The 26,443-nt window shown below is 36.5% G+C and overlaps 2 protein-coding genes across 2 annotated transcripts; one reads left to right on the plus strand and one right to left on the minus strand.

Moving 5' to 3' along the window:
• Positions 1 to 3,034: 3,034 nt before the first annotated feature.
• PLL2 (pol-like 2) lies at positions 3,035 to 6,127 on the plus strand. Its single transcript, XM_068633408.2, has 4 exons — positions 3,035 to 4,694; positions 4,801 to 4,914; positions 5,517 to 5,781; positions 5,873 to 6,127. The coding sequence occupies exons 1-4, from the start codon at positions 3,423 to 3,425 to the stop codon at positions 5,986 to 5,988; spliced, it is 1,767 nt and encodes a 588-aa protein (XP_068489509.2). The 5' UTR covers positions 3,035 to 3,422; the 3' UTR covers positions 5,989 to 6,127.
• A 1,530-nt stretch (positions 6,128 to 7,657) lies between these two features.
• On the minus strand, positions 7,658 to 10,465 carry LOC137827183 (Pentatricopeptide repeat (PPR-like) superfamily protein). The gene has a single exon (XM_068633409.2). The coding sequence runs from the start codon at positions 10,158 to 10,160 to the stop codon at positions 8,556 to 8,558; it is 1,605 nt and encodes a 534-aa protein (XP_068489510.1). The 5' UTR covers positions 10,161 to 10,465; the 3' UTR covers positions 7,658 to 8,555.
• Between the last annotated feature and the right edge of the window lie 15,978 nt (positions 10,466 to 26,443).

Here is a 26,443-nt window from a genome sequence, read left to right on the forward strand (position 1 = left end):
TAGTTATTAGTCTCGAGTGGAGGAAGATGATGTACCTGTAAAAGGTATTCCGATGTTTAAGTTACTATTCGAGATAGTAGTTAAGGATAATAAATATTGTCCAATACATACTATTAAAAAGTGAATTTTAAATCTAACTCAACCTTATAAAAGCGACATATAAGGTGAGATTTGAACTATAAAATGTTCTTATATCTAATCAATGTGTGATCTCCAACATCCCTTATGTCGAGACTGTTAACTTATGCATGAGACTATAATTCATGGTAATCCGCTAACAACTAACCTAATAAGCTCAACAAACTCTCGTTATAATAGACTTTAAATCGCTCTAATACCATATAAAAAAATAGACTTTAAATCTTATTTAATTTTATAAAACCGAGTTATATATTTTGAAAGAGATATGAAACACATACATTGATAAATATATTTATAGTATCTTAACGAATTTCGGACTTTAACCTTTATTAACATTAGTCATGTCATTATGCTAATATTTAAGACATGGTAAGTTAACACACTATATCAAGAAATGTAATTTATTTCCCAAGAATTGATTTCGGCCACCTAAATCGTGGGGTATCCGACTTTAGTGCCGACGGTACATCTTCAAACACTTACAAAACACAAAAAGTATTATGCAAAAGTCTTTACTTTTTTAACTTTTATTTATATCCAACTCGCAAATATTTCAAAAACACTACATTAATAGCTTGCATCCTATGTAGGCCAGATGAAAAATGTCCAACCATTTTTTCCATTTCCTATACACATACATTGGAAATATAAAAGATCTTGTCACAAAGTAAATATAATGTATTTAATATAAAAAAATTCTTGTATTGTACTTCATATACAAACATATTCTAGTTTTCCAGGCTACGTGCTACTGTTATATTTATTGCACCACCTTATCTGTCATGCTCTGAACATCATGGTAGCATAAAAGAGAAACACGCAAGAGAAAAAAACCTTATGTACAAGAAACAAAGTCAAAAGTACCCAAACTAAGAGAAAGTTTGTCTCATAGTGAAAATGTTTCACAACAATTACCACTGCAAACAAAATATATAAACAAAAGCTTTCATGAGAGGAGAAGAACACTGTGAAAGGAAAAAACATAATAAGAAAATATATTATTGACACTACTTCTCTTCAGCAGATAGCTTAGAATCAAATGTGTAAGAGAAATAATGCAATGCAATGATGACTAGCCGCAGTGTTCATAATTTTATCTTGCTTTTCTGCCGCTGACTTCAAGTAGGATGAATATGACAGATAGCATTTTAATGTTAGATACCCTTTTTAATATCTCACATTTACGATTTTCAGACCAGTTTATCTATTCTCTGTGATGCAAATTTAGCTACTATATGTAGGATCTACAATTGTTCTTGGTTTCAGCAAGGTGATATTAATGAAGTTTCTTTTTCTTTTTTCACAGTCTGATTTGACACTTCACCCTCCCTTCACTGTATAAGTTCACAGAAAAACAAAAGTTATTAGCATAATTGATATGATAGGTGAAATGCAACAATGCATAACTCAGAAAGTTCATGTTATTTCAGCAAAATCCTCCTAAGCAAATTATGCTGCATATTGTTTTCTGGAATTTTAGTACTATAAAGTAAGATTGTGCACAATATTAAGTTAATTAGAGTGAATTACATTCAAACTCTATATATATTAAATTTGAATGTTATGAATAGGAACAATGTAGTGAGAAAAACAGTTATACTAAAGATGATAAGATGAATTTTTCATTAAAAATTAAATAATAACAATAATAATAAAATAAATGAATATTTCATGTCAATTATAATAAAAAAATGAAAAGTTTTTTTAATTTTTTTTATTAAATTTGTTTATATTTCTTCTAAATTATGAATTTATTTTTTCAACTTTAAGAAACATGTAATTTTGTACTATAAAAGTCATCCATAGATATTAAGTTTTAATATGACAAGAGATTAAATTTACATATTTTTTTTTTTTAAAAAAATTCATTAATTTATAAAAAGACAAGAATAAAAAAGGATAAAGAAACATTTTTTTTCAAAAGAAAAAGAGTGTACAAAACAAACTCATTATAGAACTGAAGAGGTGCACTCCATGGCTTATGTTTTGCTAGAACTTTTTCTCCACTTGCAAGATTAATTTAAAAAAAGACAAGAATCAAAAGGATAAGAGAAACAATTTTTTTTTTCAAAAGAAAAAGAGTGTACAAAATAAACTCATTATAGAACTGAAGTGGTGAACTCCATGGTTTAGGTTTTGCTAGAACTTCTTCTCCACTTGCAAGATCATGTATAGTGTGGTCAGCCTTGGATCTCAAGCACGTGTACTGTTTCATTCAAGTCAAAATGCCATGCTCAAAATACTCATTAATTTACCAGACCACACACATATCTCTCAATTCAGTTCTGCTTTGTCTTTGGTGTTTCATGAAATTTAGGAATCTCATAGTTGAATTGCTTCCTCAGATTCTCCACTTTTTTTTATCAGTTCATGCTCAACCATATCAGCAGAACGAGTCTGATCTTGGAGTTGGTATCTCTGTCACCATCTGCATGCAAATAATCACTAGCAGAAGGGACAATTATTGACTTTTAATACAAGGGGGAGAATAAAATATATTTATATGACTAATATTTGATCAGATATAATTGGAAATCTTCATATCCATGCTTGAATCTCTATGATTAAAGTGTGTACATATAAGATATAATCACATTTGAATCTGATAGGAATATTAAGGGTTAATACAGATAGAAATTCATAGTAAATTAGAGTAACTTTGATGAACTGCTTTAAACTAATAGTGATAAAGAGTACAAAAACTTGAATGAATGTATTGATTTGGTGGAGGAGAAAAAAGAAGGTAGCAATAAAAACATTCATAAATGCTTCCCACGCCGTTTCTATGTTAACTTGGCAAAGTCAAAAGCACCCTAATGAGCTGCCATTACTATTTGAATTTAAAAAGAACACCATATTTCCCCTTATAAACTCTTCCTTCTTCAAACTCAGCATACCTAAAAAAAGTAACTGTTCTCCTTACAAACTCTTCCTCATTCAAACTCAACACTCCTAAAATAATGAACATAACTCTCTCTCCCACCCTTTTACTCAAACTCATAGTCAACTCATCCATAGAAAGAGAAAATAAATGAAGCCGTGAAAGAAAAACCACCATGAACTAACCACAAGAAAACAACATTTTCATTTTAAAATTTTAAGCAAGTGCCACAAAGTCAACACCCCTTCCTCTTCCCTCTTGCAAAAACCATGTTTTCCTCTGTTCTCTTCTGTTTTTCTCTTCTCTGTTCTCTCTGCAATGCAAGATCTTCCATTTTCAGCATTGCCACATCCACATCCAAAGCTTAAAACTTGAACCCTCCATTCTCTTCCACTCTCCAATGGGTAACCGAATCAGCAATTTCTGCCTCTGTTCCTCCGGCGACGCCTCCGGAAGGTTCGAGAACAGAGCTTCCTTCCTCTCCAAGCAACACCAGAATTCCCTCGGAAACTCTATTTGCTATGTGAGACCCGACACGTGTCGGTTCTCCAGCGAGGCGTTTTCTGACGATGATGACACCTTCATGACTTTCCGGTCGGTTTCCGGTGCTACCGTGAGTGCAAACACGTCGGCGACGCCTTCAACTTCGCTCGATGATTCGCTTCAACACAGCACCGTTTTGGATTCCTCTGCCTCGTTTGAGAGCTCTGGCTCCTTCACTTACACCTTGGTCCCTTTTCAGCATCAACACGTTCATCGTGGATTCTCTCTGGGAGGGTGTTCGGAAAGAGGGTTTTATTGGGGTCCTCGTGATCGTGTGCTGAACGATGAAGGGTCCATCGAGAAAGGTTCTTCTGAGGTAGCAATGAATAAAGGGAAGGGAAGTAAAAGACATTTGAAAAAGGTTCTGAGTAAGATTTCCATCGGGGGAAAGTCTATTTTCAAGAATAATGATAATACTAATGCGAGAGTGAGTTGTAGTACTAGTTTGAGTGCTGAGACGAGTTTGCATGGTGTTGAGGTTGATGACTACTTGGATAGTGATGTGTTGATGGGGTGTGAGAATCTTCATTGGGCTCAAGGGAGAGCTGGTGAAGATCGTTTGCATATTGTGATTTGTGAGGATCATGGATGGGTTTTTGTGGGGATTTATGATGGGTTTAATGGTCCTGATGCCACTGATTTTCTTCTCAACAATTTGTTTTATGCTGTGAATGATGAGCTCAAGGAGATGTTGTGTGGACACAACAAGTTTGAGCTCAAGGATTCAGACTCTTTGGAGTTGAGGGAGGGAGTGGTTGATGGTTGTTCTTCAGGTCATAATAGAGAAAATTATCCAATAGAAAACGGAGAGTTAAATTTGGAATGTGTGTCAGAAGGAGTAGAGCGAATGAATGGGACGAATATTGAAAGAGTGGATTTGAGTCACTCAGATGTGTTACAAGCTCTTTCAGAGTCCTTGAGGAAGACTGAGGATTCATTCATGAGGACTGCTGAAGAGATGATTGGTCACAACCCTGTGTTGGCTATGATGGGTTCTTGTGTTTTGGTGATGTTGATGAAGGGTCAAGATGTTTACTTGATGAATGTGGGAGATAGCCGTGCTGTGTTGGCCACTCACAGTGGGGAATCACTTCAGCTCACCATGGACCATAGCACTCAAGTGAAAGAGGTAGCTTGTGCTTGTGCAATGCAACTTGTTTTCTGAGCAATGAATGAATGAAGGTTGGTGTTTTAAGTTCATATGACATAGTTTGTGAGACCTTTGTGAATCTCAGGAGGTTTACAGAATCAGGAGGGAGCATCCTGATGACCCTTTAGCAGTAACTAGAGGCCGGGTGAAGGGTCGCTTGAGTGTCACAAGGGCTTTTGGGGCAGGCTTCCTTAAGCAGGTAATATAGTCCTTGCTGAATTACTTACAGTACTGCATAAAAAGCACAGTTAGAAGCGATCTGATGTGAATAATATTCATCAGAATTTGGTATATAACTAAACTTAATGGTGTTATGCAGTCTATTTAACTGACTCTATCTAGTAGAATAAGGCTTTCTTCTTTTGCCTTTTTCAACTACCATAATTATCTTCGCTCCCTAGTTGGATCTTGAAGTATCTCTACTAGTTTCAGTTTAATAGATCAGTTATAAATCTAATCATCAGTCTGAAATTTATCACACTTAAAATTCTCTCTTTCTTCAAAAACATGTTTAGGATTTTCTTGTTGTTGTTAGTGCATAAAAAAATGCAACGCTTGGTTCATACTCCTATTCTTTACTTGAATTAGGTCATTGGTTATATTCTTCAAAAGTAAAAATAAGACAACTCAACTTTGCGAAGACTCAATCATAATTCATAGCACATCTTGCATGTCAACAGTATAAAATTTTTGTAGCACTCCATTTGCTACTGCAATGGACCACTATATTTCACTTTAATTGCTTGATTACTTCAATGTTGCATATAACCAATGGCATGATTTTGTTGGTCCATTTTGCAGCCTAAGCAAAACAATGCAGTATTAGAGAGTTTCAGAGTGAGTTACATAGGAGAATCTCCATACATCACATGTTTCCCTTCACTCCACCACCACAAGCTCAATCCAAATGACAAGTTCCTCATGCTGTCTTCAGATGGACTTTACCAATATTTCACCAATGAAGAAGCAGCTGCAAAAGTTGAGTCATTCATCACCATGTTTCCTGATAGAGATCCTGCACAACTTCTCATTGAAGAAGCACTAGGTCGAGCAGCAAAAAGGGCTGGTATAAAGCACTTTTTCCCTCAATATTTTTCAACATGAAAGGAATTCTCAAGTCAAAACTATCTTAGTGAGCTTGACTTTCATTGTTGCAGGTTTGGAGTTCCATGAGCTGCTTGATATTCCACAAGGGGAACGCCGTCATTACCATGATGACATTTCTATTGTCATAATCTCCTTAGAGGGAAAAATATGGCGTTCATTAGTGTAAATTTGCATGAGGTTACGAGTATAGCAACTAAGCACACAGAGTCTTTGACACTTACTGAAACTCTAAGAAATTCCTTCTAGTTCTTCTTCTGTTACCCTTTTTGCATTTTTTAATACCAATGATCCAAAATTAAGGGCAATCTACAATTTAATATTTCCTTCTAGAAAGGACCAGTTCTGTGCTGATGACCAATCCATCTTTTGTTTTCTTTCAGAGGTAGATCTACGTTCCAAGGGAAATATTCCCTTTCTCTTAGAATTTTTAAAAACATTGTCATAACCTGATCACAAAGTCAACGCCCATTTTTTTCTCCAATGATACCAAAATGGCAGGCAGTTGACAAAAGATCCTTATTTATGTGCTAAATATCAAGGATTTAAAATTATCAGTTTCAAACAACAAGAAGATGTTAGAAGGGTCCAGAAAAAGTTTGATCTCAAAGTTCTAACGAATTCAAAAGGCATTGTCAACATATTAGGGAGCAGGAAGTAGTAGATTTGGATATAACAGGTTGATAGTCCAACAAATTGCCCTTTTTAATTCAAACTCTGCATGGTTGAAATTAGTTGTTACTTATATAAAATCTTGGTCAAATTGGTTTTGAAAGCTAAGTTATACTTTACTGGAAGAAAGAGTATACCATATCACTTTTTCTTCTAGTTTTTTAATCTGCAATTGGTTTCAATAAGCAATCTATCACAACTTCAACTTCACCACGTATATGATAGGCACAAAGGTTGTGAAAGACAATGCAGTGGGTCTATGGTAATTAGAAAACACTTGATATTCAATTCATTGGTCAATTTAATTTCTTGTATAAAAATGGATTTTTAAATGAGTTTTTGAACAGTTGCTTTCTCATAACAATTGGTATTTTTTTTTTCTTTTGATATATATGTTCTTCCTAGCTATACAAATATTGTTAAAAAAAATCAACAAAACTGATTGGAAAAATTGTGAATGGTTTAGGTATATGATTTGTTTACTGGTCAACTTTGTCCAAAATTGATTACGTTAGACAAACCAGTTGTTTAAACTTTAAAAAAATTATTAAACCATTTTTTATATTAAATTAGGACCTAATGTCAAGTTATAAAAGTCCATGCCTAAGGTTCACTTCTCAATTGTTATTACTCAATCTCTAACAAAGTGTTTACAAACGTATTACTGATTTTTTTTCATCCTGAACGTATAAATAATTTTTAGCTGTGTTTGAAGATTTTGTCTCAAATTAACTTTGACTAGAATAAAAGATAGGTAAAAGCTGGTCAAAAATTAAACTCGGACAATGTAAAAAGAATTCCACGAATTAAACACTCAACTCCTTGGTTTACGTAACATATAATACAATCATTTTATATTAATTTATGATTTCGCCTTAGTTGGTCTAATGATTTTTCCTGAGCTTATTATTTAATATACATATATAATTAAAATTTGGTACGCGACAATGACATAATACAGGACGGCTTGTCATGTTTTGAACAAAACAAATTAATGAAACAAAAAATATGCAAATTGAATTAGTTTGAACCTTTTCAGAGGTAGTTTGAAGCGTTTCCACGCCTTGGATCTGAACTGCAACAACTTGTCTTTTACAAAATGTGTTCTAAAGTTTGGTGAAATTTCCAAAGAAACAAACAAATGTACCAAAAAGAGCCCACCTGGAGATTCTGAGGATTGAGGACAGCACAATTTGCTAACTGTAATGAAGAAATTGAAAAGACTACATAATTATATAGAATAATTGAAAATAGTGAAGCAAGATTTTTCCTTCAAGCAAGAAGTCATGCACATTAGAGCCTGTGATCATGGCGAAGAACTAAATCTTGGATCTTCCATGTTCTGAAGCTCTCTTTTTTCAATTTATTCTCTCACTTCCTTAGTTTTTGCCCCCTATTACAGATACTCTCAAAATACAATGCATTCTTACTGAAGTATATTTGTATAAACTAACCAATCTCACAACTGAATTGGCTACAATATTAGACTAAAAGTTACAAAGACCAACATTATACGATGTAGATGAGAAAGAATATCAACATTTTCCTTTTGATGTTACTTTTCTATAACCACATTTACATCACTGCAAATGCTAGTGCAACAGGCCATCCATAAACCATTTGAATCATTTGTTAAGGCCATGCCCAGAATAGCATCAAGAAAATGTTGCTTGCAGTCAGTGGCATGCCTATCATATATGCAGCTTACCAGGAAGGATACCAACTAAGATGTAACTCTTTTTCGTATAGGTTTGGAAATAAAACAAGTGCTTCAGCAGTTGAACCCTCGTATGATTTGATTATGTTTAATTGCTTCAATCGAATGGCAACACAGACTCCCTAAACAGCAGTCAGTAATGGAATGAGACTCCCTTAGTAACTTGACAACTCAGACTCAGTTTTCGAACTTGTTTCACTCTCCAAGCACACCACAAAGGGAGTGGGAAACACGTAATACAGCATACAAAACATGCATTGATTCCCTTTGCTTTAGAAATTCAATCCCCTTTGGTGGTCAACTTCCAAAGATCAGACACGACAGCACATCCCACAGAGTTTCTTTTATCACACTACATTCTCTGTCAATATCCGATCAAGCATAGCTGCATTGCCATCCAAATTACCCACAAGTTTTAAGAAAATACCCCACAAGCCACCATCAACTCCAGTCGTCATGGCCAACAAAACTACCTTCTCAATTTCCTCTTTCTTTCCTCCTGAAACAGAAATCCCATCAACCAATATGGAGTATGTTGATTTGTTAGGCAAGCATCCATTCTCCACCATCTCCTCCAGAACTCTGATACCCTCCTTCACATCCCCAACCTTACAAAACCCTTTTATCAACACATTGTAAGTAAATGCATTTGGAGCTCTACCCTTTTCCACCATCTCATCCCACAGCCTCGCTGCCTCACAAAGCTCCCCTCTCTCACACATCCCCACAATCAGCGTGTTATAAGTCAACAAACTCGCAACCTCACCCTTCTCCAGTTCATCCAACACTTCCCTTGCCTCCACCACCTTCCCCTCCTTGCAAAGCCAATGCACAATCGTACTCACCACAGCGCCACCAACCCGAATCCCTTTCCTCACCACCCCCCTACACATCTCCCAAGCCCTCTCCACACTCCCCTCCTCACACAACACATCAACAACCCTACAACACAACACCGAATTCGGCATAAACCCCTTTGATATCATATCCTCAAGCAAGTTCATAGCCTCCCCGGATTTCCTCCCCTTACAATAAGCCTCAATCATGACACCATAAGTAACCTCACTAGGTTGAACCCTATTCTCCTCCATCAAATCCATAACCCTAATTGCCTCCACCAAATTCCCCATCCTACAAAACCCACTCATCAAAACAGTGTAAGTGGTTGCATCGGGCACCCACCCTCTATCCAAAATCTCCCCAAAAACCCTCATAGCACTCTCCATGTCACCCCTAAACACATACCCACCCAACACAGTTGTAAAGCTAACCACATTGGGAACCAAACCCATCAAACCCATTTGATCCAAAACCCTAACCGCAACATCAACTTCATTGCTCTTACACAGTGCCTTAAGCAAAATGTTGCAGCTAACAACATTAGGCACAACCCTGAATTTTTCCGCAGAGCTTTTAAAAAGCGAGTGAGCTAAACGGTACCGTTTGTTCTGAACCAGCGCGTTCAGAAGCGCGTTGAGGGATTTGATGGAGGGTTGGACGCGGAGGGATTGGAATTTGAGGAAGAGGCGGACCGCAGAGAGGGGTTTTCCGGCGAGGCCGTAGGAGCGGATGAGGATGACGAGGGAGGGCTCGGGCGGCGGATTGGGGAGGCGCGTGAGGAGGGACTCGAGGAGGGAGAAGCGGCGGGCGCGTGAGAGTTTGAGGAAGAGCGCGTGGAGGGATTGCGGCGCGTGAGAGATGGAAGGGTGGAGGGATTGGGCGTGGTGGAAGATTTGGAGAGAGAGGTCGGGGTCGTGCTGGCGGGAGATGAGGGAAGAGAGGTTGTTAGGCGTGAGGCGGCGAGGCCAAGGGTGGACTGGGGGCCGGATTTTGAAAGATGAGGGAGGAAGCCCCGAGGCAGGAACGCTGTTGGCGGCGATGGCGGCGGCGACCGCGGTGGAAAATGGGTGGTGCCGCCGCGGGGAAATGCGTGACAGTGTGGACTGGAACATTAGCAGATGAAAGAGTGAAGTGTGAAATAGATATAAAACATTCACTCAACAAATGTCTAGTCACTTAACAAATCTAGTTGGTAAGAAATTCATAATTTTTATATGGAGTGCTTCCACTAATAAGATTTTTAGTAATCCATTCAACAAAATAGAGATTCAATAATCATAAATTGACTCCATTTCTCATTTTAACATAAACAAAGCAAAAGGATCAAGTAGTCATTTTAGGTGAATGATTGTCTTATTTCATTATTTTCTGTTGTTTATGGTGTAAAATGAGACTTAGGAGAAGTATTGGGCCTTTGGGTTATGAGATCCTAGTCCCTCAAATCTTGTTCTAAAATAAATGTTTTCTTGAATCATTTCATGAGTTGTTGAAATAATTGTTTTCCTTATATTGAGATATAACTCCTAGCAAATGAATATTTTTTTAGTATAGTTTATGTTTTATAAGTTATTTGAGAAAAGAAATTCTAAAGTATGTTTTTTTAAAGTTCATATTATTTAAGGGTATCTAAGTCACCATATGAGTAACCTTATAATACGAAAGTCTCGTTAGATCAAATTTTGTAAAGGGTATAAAATGTCAATAATATAGCATAATTGGTGGGATACCTCTAAAAAAAAATTGTGTTTAACATTAAGCTAATAATCTTAAATCCTATTTTATTATAACACAATTTACCTTGCTTTCTTTTACCACTTCGTAAGCAAATCTCACTTAACATGTATTACAGAAAAATGAGTTTAGAAATAGATGACACCATGTTTGAAAAGTGCAATGGAGCTTGAAGTTTTATTTATGAAACTCTTAAAGTTGTTTAGTCTTACTTTTTTTTTCTATATATTTTCTTTTTAATCTTGTGTACAAAGTAACTCAGTTGTATTTCTTTGTAATAATTTATCTTAGATGTTTTGAATCATTTAACTTAGAGACACAAATGTATGACAAATATTTGTATTATCTAAATGTTTATTCTTTTATGTTGTATATGTTGCGGTCAAATCTTCTATAGGAAGTTACAAGATAGTATTAGAGGATGTCTTTCCTTTGATTTGTGGATAATGAGTTTTATTATTCTCAATTATGTATTTTCTACTTTGTATTAAATTATATATTGACAATAATAATCTTAATGAGTGGAAATGTAGGTTAAAAATCATGGCTAGATGTTATCAATTTTCTCCAAAACTAATCGTTTTGTTTATGACTACGTGATCTTCGTGACTGAAATTATCATTGTCACTAATGGTTGATGACGATGTTGCTTTAGAATCACTCAGAGAGTTGAGGTGCACTTTAGCATCCCTTTCCTCAAACAATGACCACCACATGAGAACCCTTAAAAACTAAAAGATGGAGAACACATGACTCACTTAATACTTGAATAAGATATCGACTACTAAATATTGTCAACAATCAAACTATTACAAGTGATCCCCTACATGAATGACCAATCACATACTTATAGAAATAAAAAAGGACGCAACTCAATTGTCACAACCTTCCTCATTTGTCAAATGTCCCTAATCTAGTGGTCATAAACAAAAATAATTATCATTTTCATAGTATAATCATTACATTCTCACAAAAAAATGCACACAAATTAGTTTTTTTCCCTTGAAGACTTTATATCATCTTGGCCTTTTACTTGTGTGACCAGTGCTTGGGTGGCAACCCAAGGTCATAGTTATATTTTTTCACCACATATGAATGATAACCTATTATCAATAAGACGATCCCCACCATATTATATAAATTATCACATGTTAGGATATAAAAAGGGTGTATGAACTTATTTAGACTATCAACAAAGAAAAATTGCTTGAGTTTAGGGAGAGGGGGTCAATGTATTGTTCCCAAGCCCCTTGAATTAATATATATTAGGAAAACAATAAGATAATTAAATATTAATCCTTTATTAGGACAACTTGAACACTTAAGCTAAACCTATTTAAGTAAAAGCTCATTAAAATGCTACAACTATAAGACTTCATGGTATATACGATTAATTGATTACATATTTATTGTTATTCTTAAATGTCAACTAACTTGAGGTCAAAATGTCTTCATAAATATAATTACCCACCAAACAGAGGTTTAAAATGTTTATCCAAAATAAAGGAGAAACATTTCAAAGAACAAAAAGTATAAAAGCAAGAAAGAAGACATTAATCATATAAAATCATATTGATCCTTGTTCGAACATTTATTATCATTTGAGTTTTAGGGTTTAGGGTTTAGGAGGATGATCTTCATCTTTGTGAAAGACCCATACAACTTGTATAAGGAAGATGATGGTTAAAAACATTATCTACATTTAATATCTTCTAAACATGTTATAATTCAAGTTACATATCTTCCCTTCACGAGATGACCAACAACACAAAATCTATAAAGAGATGTTCTTGGTCCAACCACAAGAAGTAAGATCTAGGCATGGTTCTACAACAACCACAATAGTTAGACCAAACTCAAACTCAAATTTATCCACTTTATCTAAAATTTGTTTGACCTAAAATTCATATATTTGAAGCAAATTCGTGAGTGAAGACAATCTAAAAATGTTATTGTTCTCGCCAACAAATCTGGGTTAGGTCTTGGTGGTGGAATTCAGATCCGCCTTCAACACTACCGATTTGCGATGCTTGAAAATCACAATAAGGGGAACTTCACCTGTTGACAAGACTCCGACGATCAAGTCAGTGCAAGCATAAAGATATGAGTGTAGTGTGCAGTGTATGGAATGACACTTACCTTTGTTCGGGGTCTTACCCTTTTATAACACTCGTAGATCCTGTTAGAATGGATGACTTTAAACTAGAGGGGGGGTGAATTGTTTAAAGAGGGTTTTCGCAAACTTTTAAGTCAATAATGAAATTATCTCAAGAAGCAATTGATAAGGAATCTAGTTTGCCAAAACAGCAAGCAAAAACAACAGTACCAGAAAAACAATCAGTTGTTTCGCAGAAACAATCGGTTGTTTATACCAGCAAACAAATATCAAAAACTGAATTTAAAGAGATTAAGGATAGAGAGATTGCACACAAATGTTTATACTGGTTCACTCTAAAACCAGAGCTACATCCAGTCTTCTCAGAAACCACTGAGGAAATCCACTAAGCAACCACACCTTGATCACTTACACCACAACCAAGAAAGTGACCTTGATCCCTTCAAGACACACACTTCTCTTGGCCAACACACCAACACTAAGATTGTTGATCTTGATCCCCTCAAGAACACACAGCAAATCTCAGCAAACACACAAACGAAACTTGTTCAACAGAGTACAAGGATTACACTTGTTACAGAAGATAATCTGAAATCGATACAAGCCAAAATCCTATTCCACACACTTTGATCAATCACAAACTCTAAGCAATCTCAACTCTTTGAAAAACTCAAAATCTCTATTAAAAAACTTGTTACTCAAATCTGTTTTTCTGAATTTATTCAAAGATGTTGTTTGTTATCAAATCTTAACAAACTATTAATTGCATTTAAAGGATTGGTCAAAGCATTTAAAGACTGGAGCGTAAGCAGTTAAATCATTTAAAGATCAGTCAAAGATAAAACAGTTTTTCTATTATGGTACCAAAACAAACAATCGGTTGTCTTCTCGAATCAATTGGTTGTTTTGGTTTTAATAGCTTAACCATGTGAAAAACAGTTTTCAATCTTTTCTAAAAACATCTAAGTATAAACAATTGGTTGTTTCGACAAAACAATCGGTTGTTTCTAACTTAGTTTGAAAAACATTTTTCTTTCAAAAAGATTGAGAATGCCTATGCTTTGGATTCAATCAAGAGGTGGATTACAATACTCAAACTACCCCAGAACCTATCTAGGACAGCACAGCAACAACAAGCACAACCAAGGCTTCAACATCCTTCAAAGGGTTTGGATTCTTCAAAACTTGAACACCACTTGGTTCAACAATCTCCCCCTATTTGATGAAGACAAATCCCTGATGCTTGTGTTGTACCTGATTGAATCTGAAGCAGTTCCTGCAAGATACAGTTTTAAGCAAAGCATAGAACTTCTGATATATGGTTAACACAGAAACAAATACAGAAATTCAGAACATAATATCAGGATAAACAACCTTCAAAATATAGCAAACTGTTTTGCAGAAAAACATAAAAACTGAAATCAAACACAGCATATAAATCTCCCCCTATTTGTCTTCACAAATAGACAAAAAGAAGAGATAAAACAAGAGATAATTGTTTTGATTACATCAAAATTAAAACAGCAACAGCATAAAGAAAGAAAATTGAAAAACTGATATAACCCCCAAAAACAATCGGTTGTTTCGATACATCAACCGGTTCTTTTTCTTCATTCATCATCATCAGCAAACTGAAGATCAAAGATTTGGTTCTGGACAACTTCAATCTGTTCATCTAGAGTCATGAAGCATGCATCCATTCTGTCAAACCTGTTATCAATCCTCTGGAAATTACTGACACAGAGATCATGAAGCTATCAAGCCTATTTACCATGAGTCTCTCAAAAGGAGACATGGTTTGCATCCTTTCTTCTTGATTTCCAGCACCAGCACTTGGTCCAGCATCTTGATAATCTTCAGATGGATCTTCATGTTGAACATCCATATCAACAGGTTCATCTTGTTCAAGATCAGCAGCAGCACTAGATGAGGCACCAAGGTAACCATCTTTGCTAATCCATTTGCCACCTACTTTGGTAAAACCCATTTTGCTGAGTGATCCATTGTTCAACTCTTGAGTTGACTTGACCAACTCAGATGTTTCATCTTCAAGGTTCACTTCAAAATAGAGTAGAAATTTAGATACCAAAACAGCATATGGATAGTGATAGTCACTTAACCTCATAGCCTTTTGCATGTGCTCTTTGATGATGTGAATCCAATTGATTTTGATCTTCTTCATGATGCAGAAGATATACACCAGATCTTCCTCAGTAAGCACTGGATGATTGCTCCCACTTGGAGTTAGAATCCAAGTCACAATGAGGGCTATCAACCTTTCATCAAGCTTTAGACCTCCAACCGAGCATGTTCTAACTTGAGCATGTTGATTCTTCAAGCAACTCTTGTAGTATTGGATTTTGTTAAAATCCTCCACTACTCTAAGGTTTCCCTTGTTGATTCTAAGGCCAGAGAACTTGAGACCAGCAACAACAACCCATACCTCTTATCTCAATTTCTACACCTTTTACATGAGAAACTAGATTGTTTCCCTCAAATTTGAGATTTGTGTAGAACACCCTTATCAAATCTGGGTAGATGTTTCCTTTCATCTCCAGGAACTTTCTGAGAGATTGATCTTTGAGCAGCCTCCTTACATTATCAAGCTTTTGACTTTTCAGCCAATCAAAGCACACAACCTTGGGGTTGTTTATCTTTTTGATACTTGTTTCATACCTATACCTCTCAATAAGATCATTGTCTCCAGAAAACCAGCCTTCTAGCCTTCCTCCAGACCTTACACCTCTGGTTTTGACTCTCTTTGAGGTGGGAGGAGTTGATTCCATGATGGCAGAGAAGAAAACAGAGAAAAGCTCACTTCACATATTTTGCAAAAGATGTTGCAATTGGTTGTTCTTGTGGAAGAGATCAGCTGCAACAGAATTTATAACAGTAAAAGAATCAAATAGCATTCAATGATATGAGTGGGTACCAGATTTTAAGAGAGAGAGGACTTGACCCTGTCCTGCACAGAAAACGTCAGAAAAAGCTGAAAATCACATGGTCTTCACATGTGATCTTTGACTAGTCATTAAGGCTCTTGAATTTCCAAGATTTTGGAATATATTCCTTTATGACGGTTGTAACTTCTCTCTGAACGTGATCAGCTTTCAACACAGGTTCTTTGACCAAGGATTCTCTCTTTAAAAAGATATGCAACGGATAGAAATTCAAAATAGAAATTAAATTGATTTCTTTACAGTGTTGTCAGACTCAAAACAATCGGTTTTTTCGAAGAAACAATCAGTTGTTTTTCTGCAGTAGTTAAAACTGATTTTGAATTTTAACCATGAGCAGAAAAAGTTCAAAGCAAATGACATTAAGCATTTTAAAGAAGATTTTTAAACATGAGAAAGAACTTTAAAACAAAAATTAAGAACAGAGAAAGGAAAGTCTTATCCTTATGTTATTTCTTCAATGAGCCATGCGCTTTATGATCAAGAAGCCTCTTTTTACTATTGAGGACCTTTGGACAGATGCAGAGCATTGATTCAGCTTCAATGATGGTCTTTTTCTAACAAGAACTTGATCACATTACTTAGTCCTTCACAATTCTTTAGAATTCCTGCACAAGCATGAGTTCAAGCAACAAGATTTGGTCCCTTCACAAATGTGGGTCCAATAGATTTCTTTTTCTCATTTGGAACCTCACACCCTTTAGGAATCCATTTCATGTAGCCTCTAGGAATAAAGAATTTTCTTATTTTGCAGAATCTAACCGAATGACCCTTTTTCATGCAATAAAAGCATGTAACAACCGGTTGTTTCGATTTAACAATCAGTTGTTTTACTGGCTTTCTTAAATTTTTTTTTGAAAACTTATCTTGTTGATTCTGTGGATTGAAACCTAAACCAGCCATTCCAAAAACACAGCTTTGAGATGCCAAGACATTCTCAAAGTTAGATTTCCCTTTTGAAAGCTTGTCCACAGTGTCAACTAGATAATGAACTTTTTTCTCAAGCTTTTCACAATTTTCGCAAATGAGAGTGTCACACTTGCAAGAAGAATTTTTGAAATGATTTTCCAGATTTTTGAAATCCTTTTTAGATTTTTCAATCTCATCTTCAAGTGATTTCACTCTCTTTTCCAGCCAGTTGTTAAGTTCTTTCAATCGGTTGTTTGAAAGAACCAATCGATTAACTTCATCATGAGTTTCTTGAAAAGCTTCAAGCAATTCACTATAATTTTGTTCATTTAAAGAAGCACATGAACTAACCTCACTTGAGCTGCAAGATTCATCATCATCTTCAGCAATCAAGCAGATGTTTGCTTTCCCATCTTCTCTTGATGAAGAGCTTGATGATGATACCTCATTTTCATCCCAAGCTATGTAGGCTCTCTTTGTATTGCCTTTCTTTTCCTTGTAGCTAGGCTTTTTCTCCTTGCTCTTGTTTGGACAATCTGCCTTTATATGACCTTGCTCACCACAACCAAAACAAGTATAGTTATTGGAATTAAAATCATTGGATTTCTTGTTTCCATACCTATCTTTGTTGTTGTCCTTGTTGCGGTTTCTCTTCAAGAATTTGCTGAACTTTCTTGACAGCAAGCTAAGGTTTTCCTCATCACTATCATCACTGGATTCTTGTTTTCCTTTGTGCTTGGAAGCTTTTAAGGCTATGCTCCTTATGTGCTTGTCTTCGCTTTCTTGAACATTGAGTCTATTCATCTCTAACTCATGTTCCCTAAGCTTACCAAACAGTCATACTTAATGATGTTAGATCTTTATATTCGGAAATAGCAGTTACCTTTGGTTGCCATGCTCTATCAAGACATTTCAAGATCTTGATGTTCAGCTCTTCCTTTTCAAAGGTCTTGTCAAGGCTCATGAGATGATTGATGATGTGAGTGAATCTTTTCTGCACCTCAACAATTGTTTCACCTTTAAGCATTCTGAACATCCAATACTCTTGGATTAAAGTATGCTTCCTAGCTCTCTTTACCTCATTTGTACCTTCATGAGTTACTTCCAAGGTGTCCCACATTTCCTTTGATGATTTGCATTGAGAGACCCTGAAAAACTCATCAAAATTTAAAGCAAAGGTTATTATATTTTTGGCAATGCAATCGAATTTGGCCTTCTTGCTTTCTGAATCAGTCCATTGAGACCAAGGCTTTTCAATGACAGATCCATCTTTTTCAAACTTTGGGACAAAAGGACAATTTTTAATTGCAACCCAAATTCCTTTGTCAAGAGATTCCATAAATATTTTCATTCTTACTTTCCAAAACTGGTAGTTCAAACCACAAAACAGAGGTGGTCTGTTGATTGAAGCACCTTCTCCAAAAAGTAGTCTATCAGCCATTTTAAAAACAGTTTTAGGATCAACTTGAATAACTTTCAAGAACCAAGCTCTTGATGCCAATTGTTAGAATGAATGGTTTTAAACTAGAGGGGGGTGAATTGTTTAAAGAGGGTTTTCGCAAACTTCTAAGTTAAGAATGAAATTATCTCAAGAAACAATTGACAAGGAATCTAGTTTGCCAAAACAGCAAGCAAAAACAACAGTACCAGAAAAACAATTAGTTGTTTCGCAGAAACAATCGGTTGTTTATACCAGCAAACAAATATCAAAAACTGAATTTAAAGAGATTAAGGATAGAGAGATTGCACACAGATGTTTATACTAGTTCACTCTAAACCCAGAGCTACATCCAGTCTTCTCAGAAACCACTGAGGAAATCCACTAAGCAACCACACCTTGATCACTTACACCACAACCAAGAAAGTGACCTTGATCCCCTCAAGACACACACTTCTCTTGGCCAACACACCAACACTAAGATTGCTGATCTTGATCCCCTCAAGAACACACAGCAAATCTCAGCAAACACACAAACGAAACTTGTTCAACAGAGTACAAGGATTACACTTGTTACAGAAGATAATCTGAAATCAATACAAGCCAAAATCCTATTCCACACACTTTAATCAATCACAAACTCTAAGCAATCTCAACTCTTTGAAAAACTCAAAAGCTCTATTAAAAAACTTGTTACTCAAATCTGTTTTTCTGAATTTATTCAAAGATGTTGTTTGTTATCAAATCTTAACAAACTATTAATTGCATTTAAAGGATTGGTCAAAGCATTTAAAGACTGGAGCGTAAGCAGTTAAATCATTTAAAGCTCAGTCAAAGATAAAACAGTTTTTCTGTTATGGTACCAAAACAAACAATCGGTTGTTTTCTCGAATCAATCGGTTGTTTTGGTTTTAATAGCTTAACCATGTGAAAAACAGTTTTCAATCTTTTCTAAAAACATCTAAGTATAAACAATTGGTTGTTTCGACAAAACAATCGGTTGTTTCTAACTTAGTTTGAAAAACATTTTTCTTTCAAAAAGATTGAGAATGCCTATGCTTTGGATTCAATCAAGAGGTGGATTACAATAGTCAAACTACCCCAAAACCTATCTAGGACAGCACAGCAACAACAAGCACAGCCAAGACTTTAACATCCTTCAAAGGGTTTGGATTCTTCAAAGCTTGAACACCACTTGGTTCAACAGATCCACCTTCAAGAGTTAGTAACCACAAAATAATTTGTTAATATATCCCCTTTATTTTAAGAGTGTTGATAAGCAAAGTATCGTGTCTAACTGTTTATATTCCTTGGACTCATGTTAAATAAATATAATTAACTAATTTACTTATACGTTCAATTGTTTTTTCTGCTTCTGATCATTTTAATGTATTTTGTCAACTGTCAAGGCCGACCTCTTTTGGGGTCATTGGGTCTGCTATTATTTGGAGTGAGATTTATCTATTTGGGCTTTAAACTAAGTGGACCAAAAAATATATGTTTAAGTGCTCGGGTCGAGACCCAAGCACGACCAAACCGTACACAACCCCCTAGCCTTGAGCCGAGCAGGGCGAGGCGAAGAGGCTTACTTATTTCTGTTATGAAAAGACGTTGGCTTCGAGAATGGTTGGCTCACGGTTTTTGAAGCGTCGCCTGATGGGACAGTTTCATCCCAACAATTACGGTGCACACACATGTTATGCTATCAACGACTGGAAAAACTGTCGTTTTAACTTCTTCTTCTTTTGAAAGATAAAAATCTTTCTTCTTCCTCATTCAACTTTTTATGCTTGCGTAAATTACTCAGATAAAAGAAAACTCTTTCTTGCCTTCATCGTGCCACCTTTTGAATGATGGTTTTTACTATTTATCGTTGAATCCGTTTGGAGTATAACCCTCATTATGCTTTGATTAGTTTGTTCTACACGATATTTCTGTTGAACTATGCTTCGTATTTTATTGCTCTATATGTCTTATTTGCATTAAAGATGGATTATGTTTTCGCTTACCCTTGGGCCAAAAAAGAGTTTATTAAGGAAACTTTTGTTTATACGAATCGTTTAAAAATTAGGGAGTTGAGGGAGTCAGGGAGTTTAAGCAAAACTTATGAACATCTCGTTAAGGTAGTGGTGTGTGGGGAGCATGAACCTGTGTGTTGTGATGAGTCGTTCAATCCTGTTGGCCCATTTTGTTTCTTCTATACAACCATTTTACCAAAATTATGTTGTATCTTCCCCTTTTCCGTTTTTTAGAAAGAGTTGTTGACCAAGCCCAATGTGGCTCCCGCTTCTTCATCCGAACAGCCAGGCATTCATCCGAGCGTTTGTTGTCTTGTGTTCATAGTTTGACATTTCGTCGACTGTGGATGTATTCTTTTACTTTTTTTAGTTTAAACATTCTGGTAGACAATTATGGGCGTCGTTAAATAGTGTGCCTGAAAGGGGTTTGCTTTCCCTCTTCCAATCTTCTTGCAAAAATTTGAAATGCCAATTCGTATAAGTTCATCCTTCGGTTGGCGATCCGAATTTGTTGGATGACTTCTCTTTGTATTGGTCACCCAATCTTCGTTACTAGAGTGCTCGTCGTCTTAAAGACTTGCATCTAAGGGAGTGAGGAATTTGCGAATTTCCGGAAAGTCTCAAAGTTATTTTTGACACGTTGACGCTCTTAGCGAGAGAATACTTACCAAATTCTCTTATAGCTTATATTGGTATACCACGCTCTTTGCAGCCCAAGTGACTTAGTTTTGAAAATAGAAGACAAGAAAGCTCAGCAGATCACCGATCTACAGTGAGTCGTCTTCAGGCGAAGACCGTCGAGGTTGATCGTCTCCGTTCAGAATTGGTTCGTTGGACTCAAGAACGAGCTGACTAGGCTAAAGAAAAAACTAACTCGTATGATCAAGTTAAGTTATTAGAGAAAAATGTGGGTGACCAAAAGGAGGAGTTAGCTTGGAAGGAGGCCGACTTTTCAAATATGGTCGACGCGTTGAAAGACAGTGTAACTAAGTCATACATCATTGGTTTTGAGGCCGCTATGGAACAAGCAACCATTATTCACCCTCGATGGATTTATCTAAGATGAGTCCATGCAAGGCGGTGATTGATGGAAAGATAGTGGATGAATCTTAGCCTATTTCCATAATTATTTGAACATTTAGACTTTTAAAGCCTTTTGTTGTACATAAGTTCGGTGTTAAGAAACTTTTCATGTTTTATAACATGTTGTATAACTTATTTATTTTTCTTCTAAATTTTTCAAGCGCTTTTTGAAATTCTAATGTATGTCTTTGATGATTATGCATATTTATATTACAAGGAGAAAAGACTCTTATCACATAACATCTTTGTGAAGTAAAGCATCATAAAACATACTAACCTTGAACTCTCCTCTCGGATTTTTAGTAGATGGCTCATTCTGTGGGGAACGAGATATCTTTGACGTTTGACTTTATTTAATCAACATCGGATTGGCCCACCCTTAGGGTATGGCTTAATTGAAGTGTAGAGAATGATTTAGTCCGATCGTAAGATTCAGCCGAGCAGATATGTAGGAAACGATTTCACTGAGTTGGTCTGATCTTAGAATTCGGCCAAGTTGATATGTAGAAAACAATATTATCGTGTTGGTTCGATCTTAGGATTCGACCATGTCGATATGTAGAAAATGATATTACCAAGCTGGTTCGATCTGAGGATTCAACCAGGTAAGTATGTAGAAAACGATATTATTGAGTTGGTCCGACCTTAGGGTTCGACCAACAAAGGTAACTGGATTTCAAAATGATTCAAGTTTATTAACGTGCGACCTCGGTAAAAACCCTTCTTGGGAAAAGAGTGTCGCCGTAAAGAAAATGTAAATCGTTCTTCTTAAAAAATACTAGTAAAAGACTTAGATAAAGTAGAATTTGAGGCTTTCCGCATTCCATGTTCTTGGGATGGTTCCGCCGTCAAGGGTTTCCATCCAATAAGCTCCATTGTCGAGCACTTCAATCACTCGGTATGGGCCAGTCCACTTCGAAGATAACTTATTCTCGATTTGATAAGGGTCAACTTTTCGCGGTACCAAGTCGACTACCTTGAATTGTCGAGGATTTACTTTGGTTTTGTATTTCAACTCCACCCTTATTTTTAATGCTTCCAAGTTTATGCGTGCATGATCGTGAATTTCTTTAAGTAGATCTAAGTTCATCCTTCTTCCTTTGTCAGAGTTCTCGGTGGTGAAGTTTCAGACTCTAGGAGAGTCTTCTAGCATTTCTATCAGTATCATGGTGTTCATCCCATATACTAAGTTGAACGGTGTTTCCCGTGTTGTGGATTGGGTAATAGTATGATACGACCACAATATCTTGGGAATTTCTTCTGACCGTCCTTGGCCTTCTCGAGTCTTCTCCTCAAACACCTTAACAACACTCTATTGGCTGATTCAACTTGGTCGTTGGTCTGAGGATGTTCTACCGAAGCGAAAACTTGCTTGATTCCCAATTCTTTACATAAATTTATGAGCTACCGACTTGCGAATTGGGTTCTTTTGTCCGATACCAAATGCCTGGGTACGCCAAATCGGCACACCACATTTTTCCATACGAAGTGTTGGATTTTTTGGGCAGTTATTTGGGTGACTGGCTCGACTTCAGTCCATTTGGTGAAGTATTCAATGGTGACAATAAGGTATTTCATCTGACGAATGGCAAAAGGGAAAGGTCCCAAGATGTCTATTCCCCAAGTATGGAAAGGCCATGGATTGGAGATAAAATGTAAATCCTCGGGAGGTGCATGACTTCAGTCAGCGTGCTTTGGAATTATTCGCATCTCTTGACTTACTTCATACAAATTGTTAGCCAATAATACCTTGCTCGGATTTCTTTTAGGGATAGGACTCGATCGCCAATGTAATTGTCGCAAATGCCCTCGTGGAGCTCGGACATTACTCGCACGCATTATTCATTATTTATACAAGTAAGAAGTGGGTGGGTATAACTGTATCAGAGGAGATGACCGTCCACCAAGGTATACCAACCTGCATTCTTTTTTACGATCTTGGCTTCTATGGGCTCAGAGGGGAGTAGCCCACCTACCAGATACTAAGCATACGACGTCATCCAAGTGTCTGTCGAGGCGATTTGCATGATTTCTAGGTTGTTCTCCTCGAGTTGATCTCGGACGGTCACCCTTGGGGTCTTCAGGGTTTCTTGCATCACAAATCGGTGTCTTCCCCCTTTTCCTGAGCTAGCGAGTTTGGATAGCAAATTCGCTCGAGAGTTTTGTTCTTTGGGAACATGAACAAGGTCAAAAATAGAGAAAGTCTCCCTAAAAATTTGGACATACCTAAGGTAGGAGGCTAGTTGTGGGTCCTTGGCCTGATACTCTCTAGATATTTGTCCTATTAAGAATAATGAGTAGTTTTTTGCTAGCAAACGACAGGCTCCTAGTTCTTTTGCCAACAACATTCTGACTCGATTAAGACGCCATTTGGGCCTTCCAAGATGATGTCCGCCCTACTTCCTTGAAGGTTGGAGGATCCATCTATGGAGACAGGAAGTCATTGTGCTTAGGCTCAGAGTCTTTAGGGGTGAGCTATACCATGAAATTTGCGTACACCTGTCCCTTGATAAGCCCTTGTGGCTCATAACAAATTTCGAATTCTGATAACTCTATGGCCCAGGGTACCATCCTGCCTGCCATATCGGGTTTCTTTAGGACCTTCCAAATAGATAGGTGAATCATTACCAGTATGAAGAAACTTTGGAAGTATTGACGCAGTCGCTGGGCTGTAAAGACTACTGTTAAGACAACCTTTTCAAAGGACTGGTAACGGATTTCTGCACCTTGCAGGACCTTGCTGATGAAGTAAATTGGTCTCTGGATTTTACCTTCATCTTGTAGGATAACCGAGTTGATTGCTTGGTCGGCAACTAAGAAGTAAAGTCTAAGGGTGGCAATGCGGGCTAGCCCACCCCATGTTTGGCCTGTCCCGTGCAAGGAGTGCAGACACATTTCACTAACTCGCTCCGCATATGAGGTAACCCACGGGCAAGCTCGCATAAGAAAATTATTATTTTTAAAAAAATTTAAATTTTATTAATTATAAAAAAACTTATTTCTACTATTGAAAAATAAAAATTTTATCCTTGTTTCAATTCATTGAATTAAGATAAAAATATAAATTCAAGTATGAGGGTTGTTAGAAGAATTGATTAAAAATAATTAAAGTTTTGCTTTGCATCTATTTTTCCTATATATGTTTGTAAATGTATAAAAATATCTTATCAAAGTTTTGCTACAAAATATTTAAATGAAGATGACTAATCTTTTAACCATCTTGTTGAAATCTCTTCTTTATATTATATTTTTATTAACAAATTTTAAATATAATACTTTACTTAAAACTAAATCTATTGTCACTCTTCATACTAACTCCATGGCTCAACTAAAGACCTGGTTCTGGGTAACCTCTAAAGTCTCTTCTGCTTGTTTTTTCTTTTCTGAATGGTGTCTGAATCCTCTAGTTTGTATGTATTCGATCAAACATAAGTGATTTATTTAGGTTGGTCTAACTGTATTTGTTCTAGTAGCAAGTTAGTGACAAACTTTTTGGAGGAGTGGTTGTTCGTTTTTGTGATTTTGTACATGGGTTGGATCACCCCTAAAGTGATTCTTATTTATTTATTATTTATTGCTAATAAAAAAATAATGAACTCCTTTAAATGATTAAAATAAAACATTCTTTCTTTAGTACACTAAATTCAATTTTTTTTAAATAAAATAAAATAAATGTTATATTACAATAATGAGTGAATGGGGTATGATTCTTTTTTTAAAAATAAAATAATTATTTTTTTATTTATGTGAGCCAGCGGGCATTCCTAGTAAAGTCGGATGGGGTGCTTCGGAATGGGCTTGTTGAGTATTGGTAGATTTGCAAAGTACTCTTTTAGCTTTCTGAATGCTTTTTCGCATTCATCGGACCAAATAAAGTGGTTGTTCTTCTTGAGAAATTGGAAATAGGGATAGCCCTTCTCGCCACTAGTAGATAGAAAACGTGATAGGGCGATCATTCGTTCTGTCAATCTCTGTACTTCCTTTACATTAATTGGGCTTCTCATCTCCATGATAGCAACGCATTTGTCAGGGTTTGCCTCGATTCCTCTTCCAGTTAATAGGAAACCGAGAAACTTACCCGTTTGTACACCGAAGACACATTTTTCAGGGTTGAGCTTTAGATTATGCTTCCCTATTGTGGTGAAAAGTTCTTCCAGATCAGTCATGTGCACTTCCGCCCTCTCCGACGTTACTACCATGTCATCTACATAGGTTTGGACATTACGTTCAAGCATGGGTTATAGGATCTGATCCATAAGCCTTTGATAGGTCGCTCATGCGCTCTTCAATCCGAACAACATGACCTTGTAACAATACCTAGCAGCTTCGACCATGAAGGTTGTTTTATCTTCATCTCTGGGGTGCATTCGGATTTGGTGGTACCCCGAGAAAGCATCCATAAAACTTAGTAAACCATATCCCGATGCGTTGTCTACCAAGGAGTCTATGTTTGGTAGAGTGTAAGGATCCTTGGGACAAGCCTTGTTGAGGTCGGTGAAATCGGCTCACATCCTCTATTTTCCACTTGCTTTTTTCACCATTACTACATTTGCTAGCCATTCAGGGTATTGAATTTCCCTTATATGGCCAACTACAAGGAGTTTCTAGGTTTCTTCTCGTATGGCAAGACGATTTTCTTCGTTGAATTTTCTCCGCCTCTAGACTATAGGCTTGGCTTTTGCGTCCATTAGGAGGCAATGACACAAAAAGTCCAGATCAATTTCGGGCATGTCAGCGAATGATCATGCAAATGCATTAATGTTTTTCGAAATGACCTCGACAATCTTATCTTCCAACTCTTTGTGTAATGAAGCTCTGAGCTTGAAATTCTTCCCGTTTATCTCTTTCTCTAAACTTCTCCCGCGGGCCCAAGTCGCCTTTCGTCATAGAGGCAGACTCAATTTCCACTCTCGGTCCCCCAACCTGGGTCACTATCGTATGCGTGCCCTTTCTATCCCTCAGGCTGTTTTCATAACATTTGTGTGCAATTTTTTTATCCACCCTCATGGTGATCACTTTTTCGTCGAACGAGGGTAGCTTTAACTTCATATGAGACGTGGAGGGCACCACTCCTTAGGGATAGTAGTCCCAAAAGAAAATTATAAGCAGACGGTGTGTTTACCACAATGTACTTTACCATGAT

This window comes from Phaseolus vulgaris, chromosome 8 (genome assembly GCF_051622355.1).
Source record: "Phaseolus vulgaris cultivar YP4 chromosome 8, ASM5162235v1, whole genome shotgun sequence".
Taxonomy (NCBI): domain Eukaryota; kingdom Viridiplantae; phylum Streptophyta; class Magnoliopsida; order Fabales; family Fabaceae; genus Phaseolus; species Phaseolus vulgaris.

What these genes read in the sequence shown, in the direction of transcription:
- PLL2 (XM_068633408.2), top strand. Translation starts at nt 3,423, where the DNA reads ATGGGTAACCGAATCAGCAATTTCTGCCTCTGTTCCTCCGGCGACGCC. An exon ending in GGGCAGGCTTCCTTAAGCAG is followed by an intron (nt 4,915 to 5,516) that starts GTAATATAGTCC and finishes TCCATTTTGCAG; the next exon opens with CCTAAGCAAAACAATGCAGT. An exon ending in TCGAGCAGCAAAAAGGGCTG is followed by an intron (nt 5,782 to 5,872) that starts GTATAAAGCACT and finishes TCATTGTTGCAG; the next exon opens with GTTTGGAGTTCCATGAGCTG.
- LOC137827183 (XM_068633409.2), bottom strand. Translation starts at nt 10,160, where the DNA reads ATGTTCCAGTCCACACTGTCACGCATTTCCCCGCGGCGGCACCACCCA.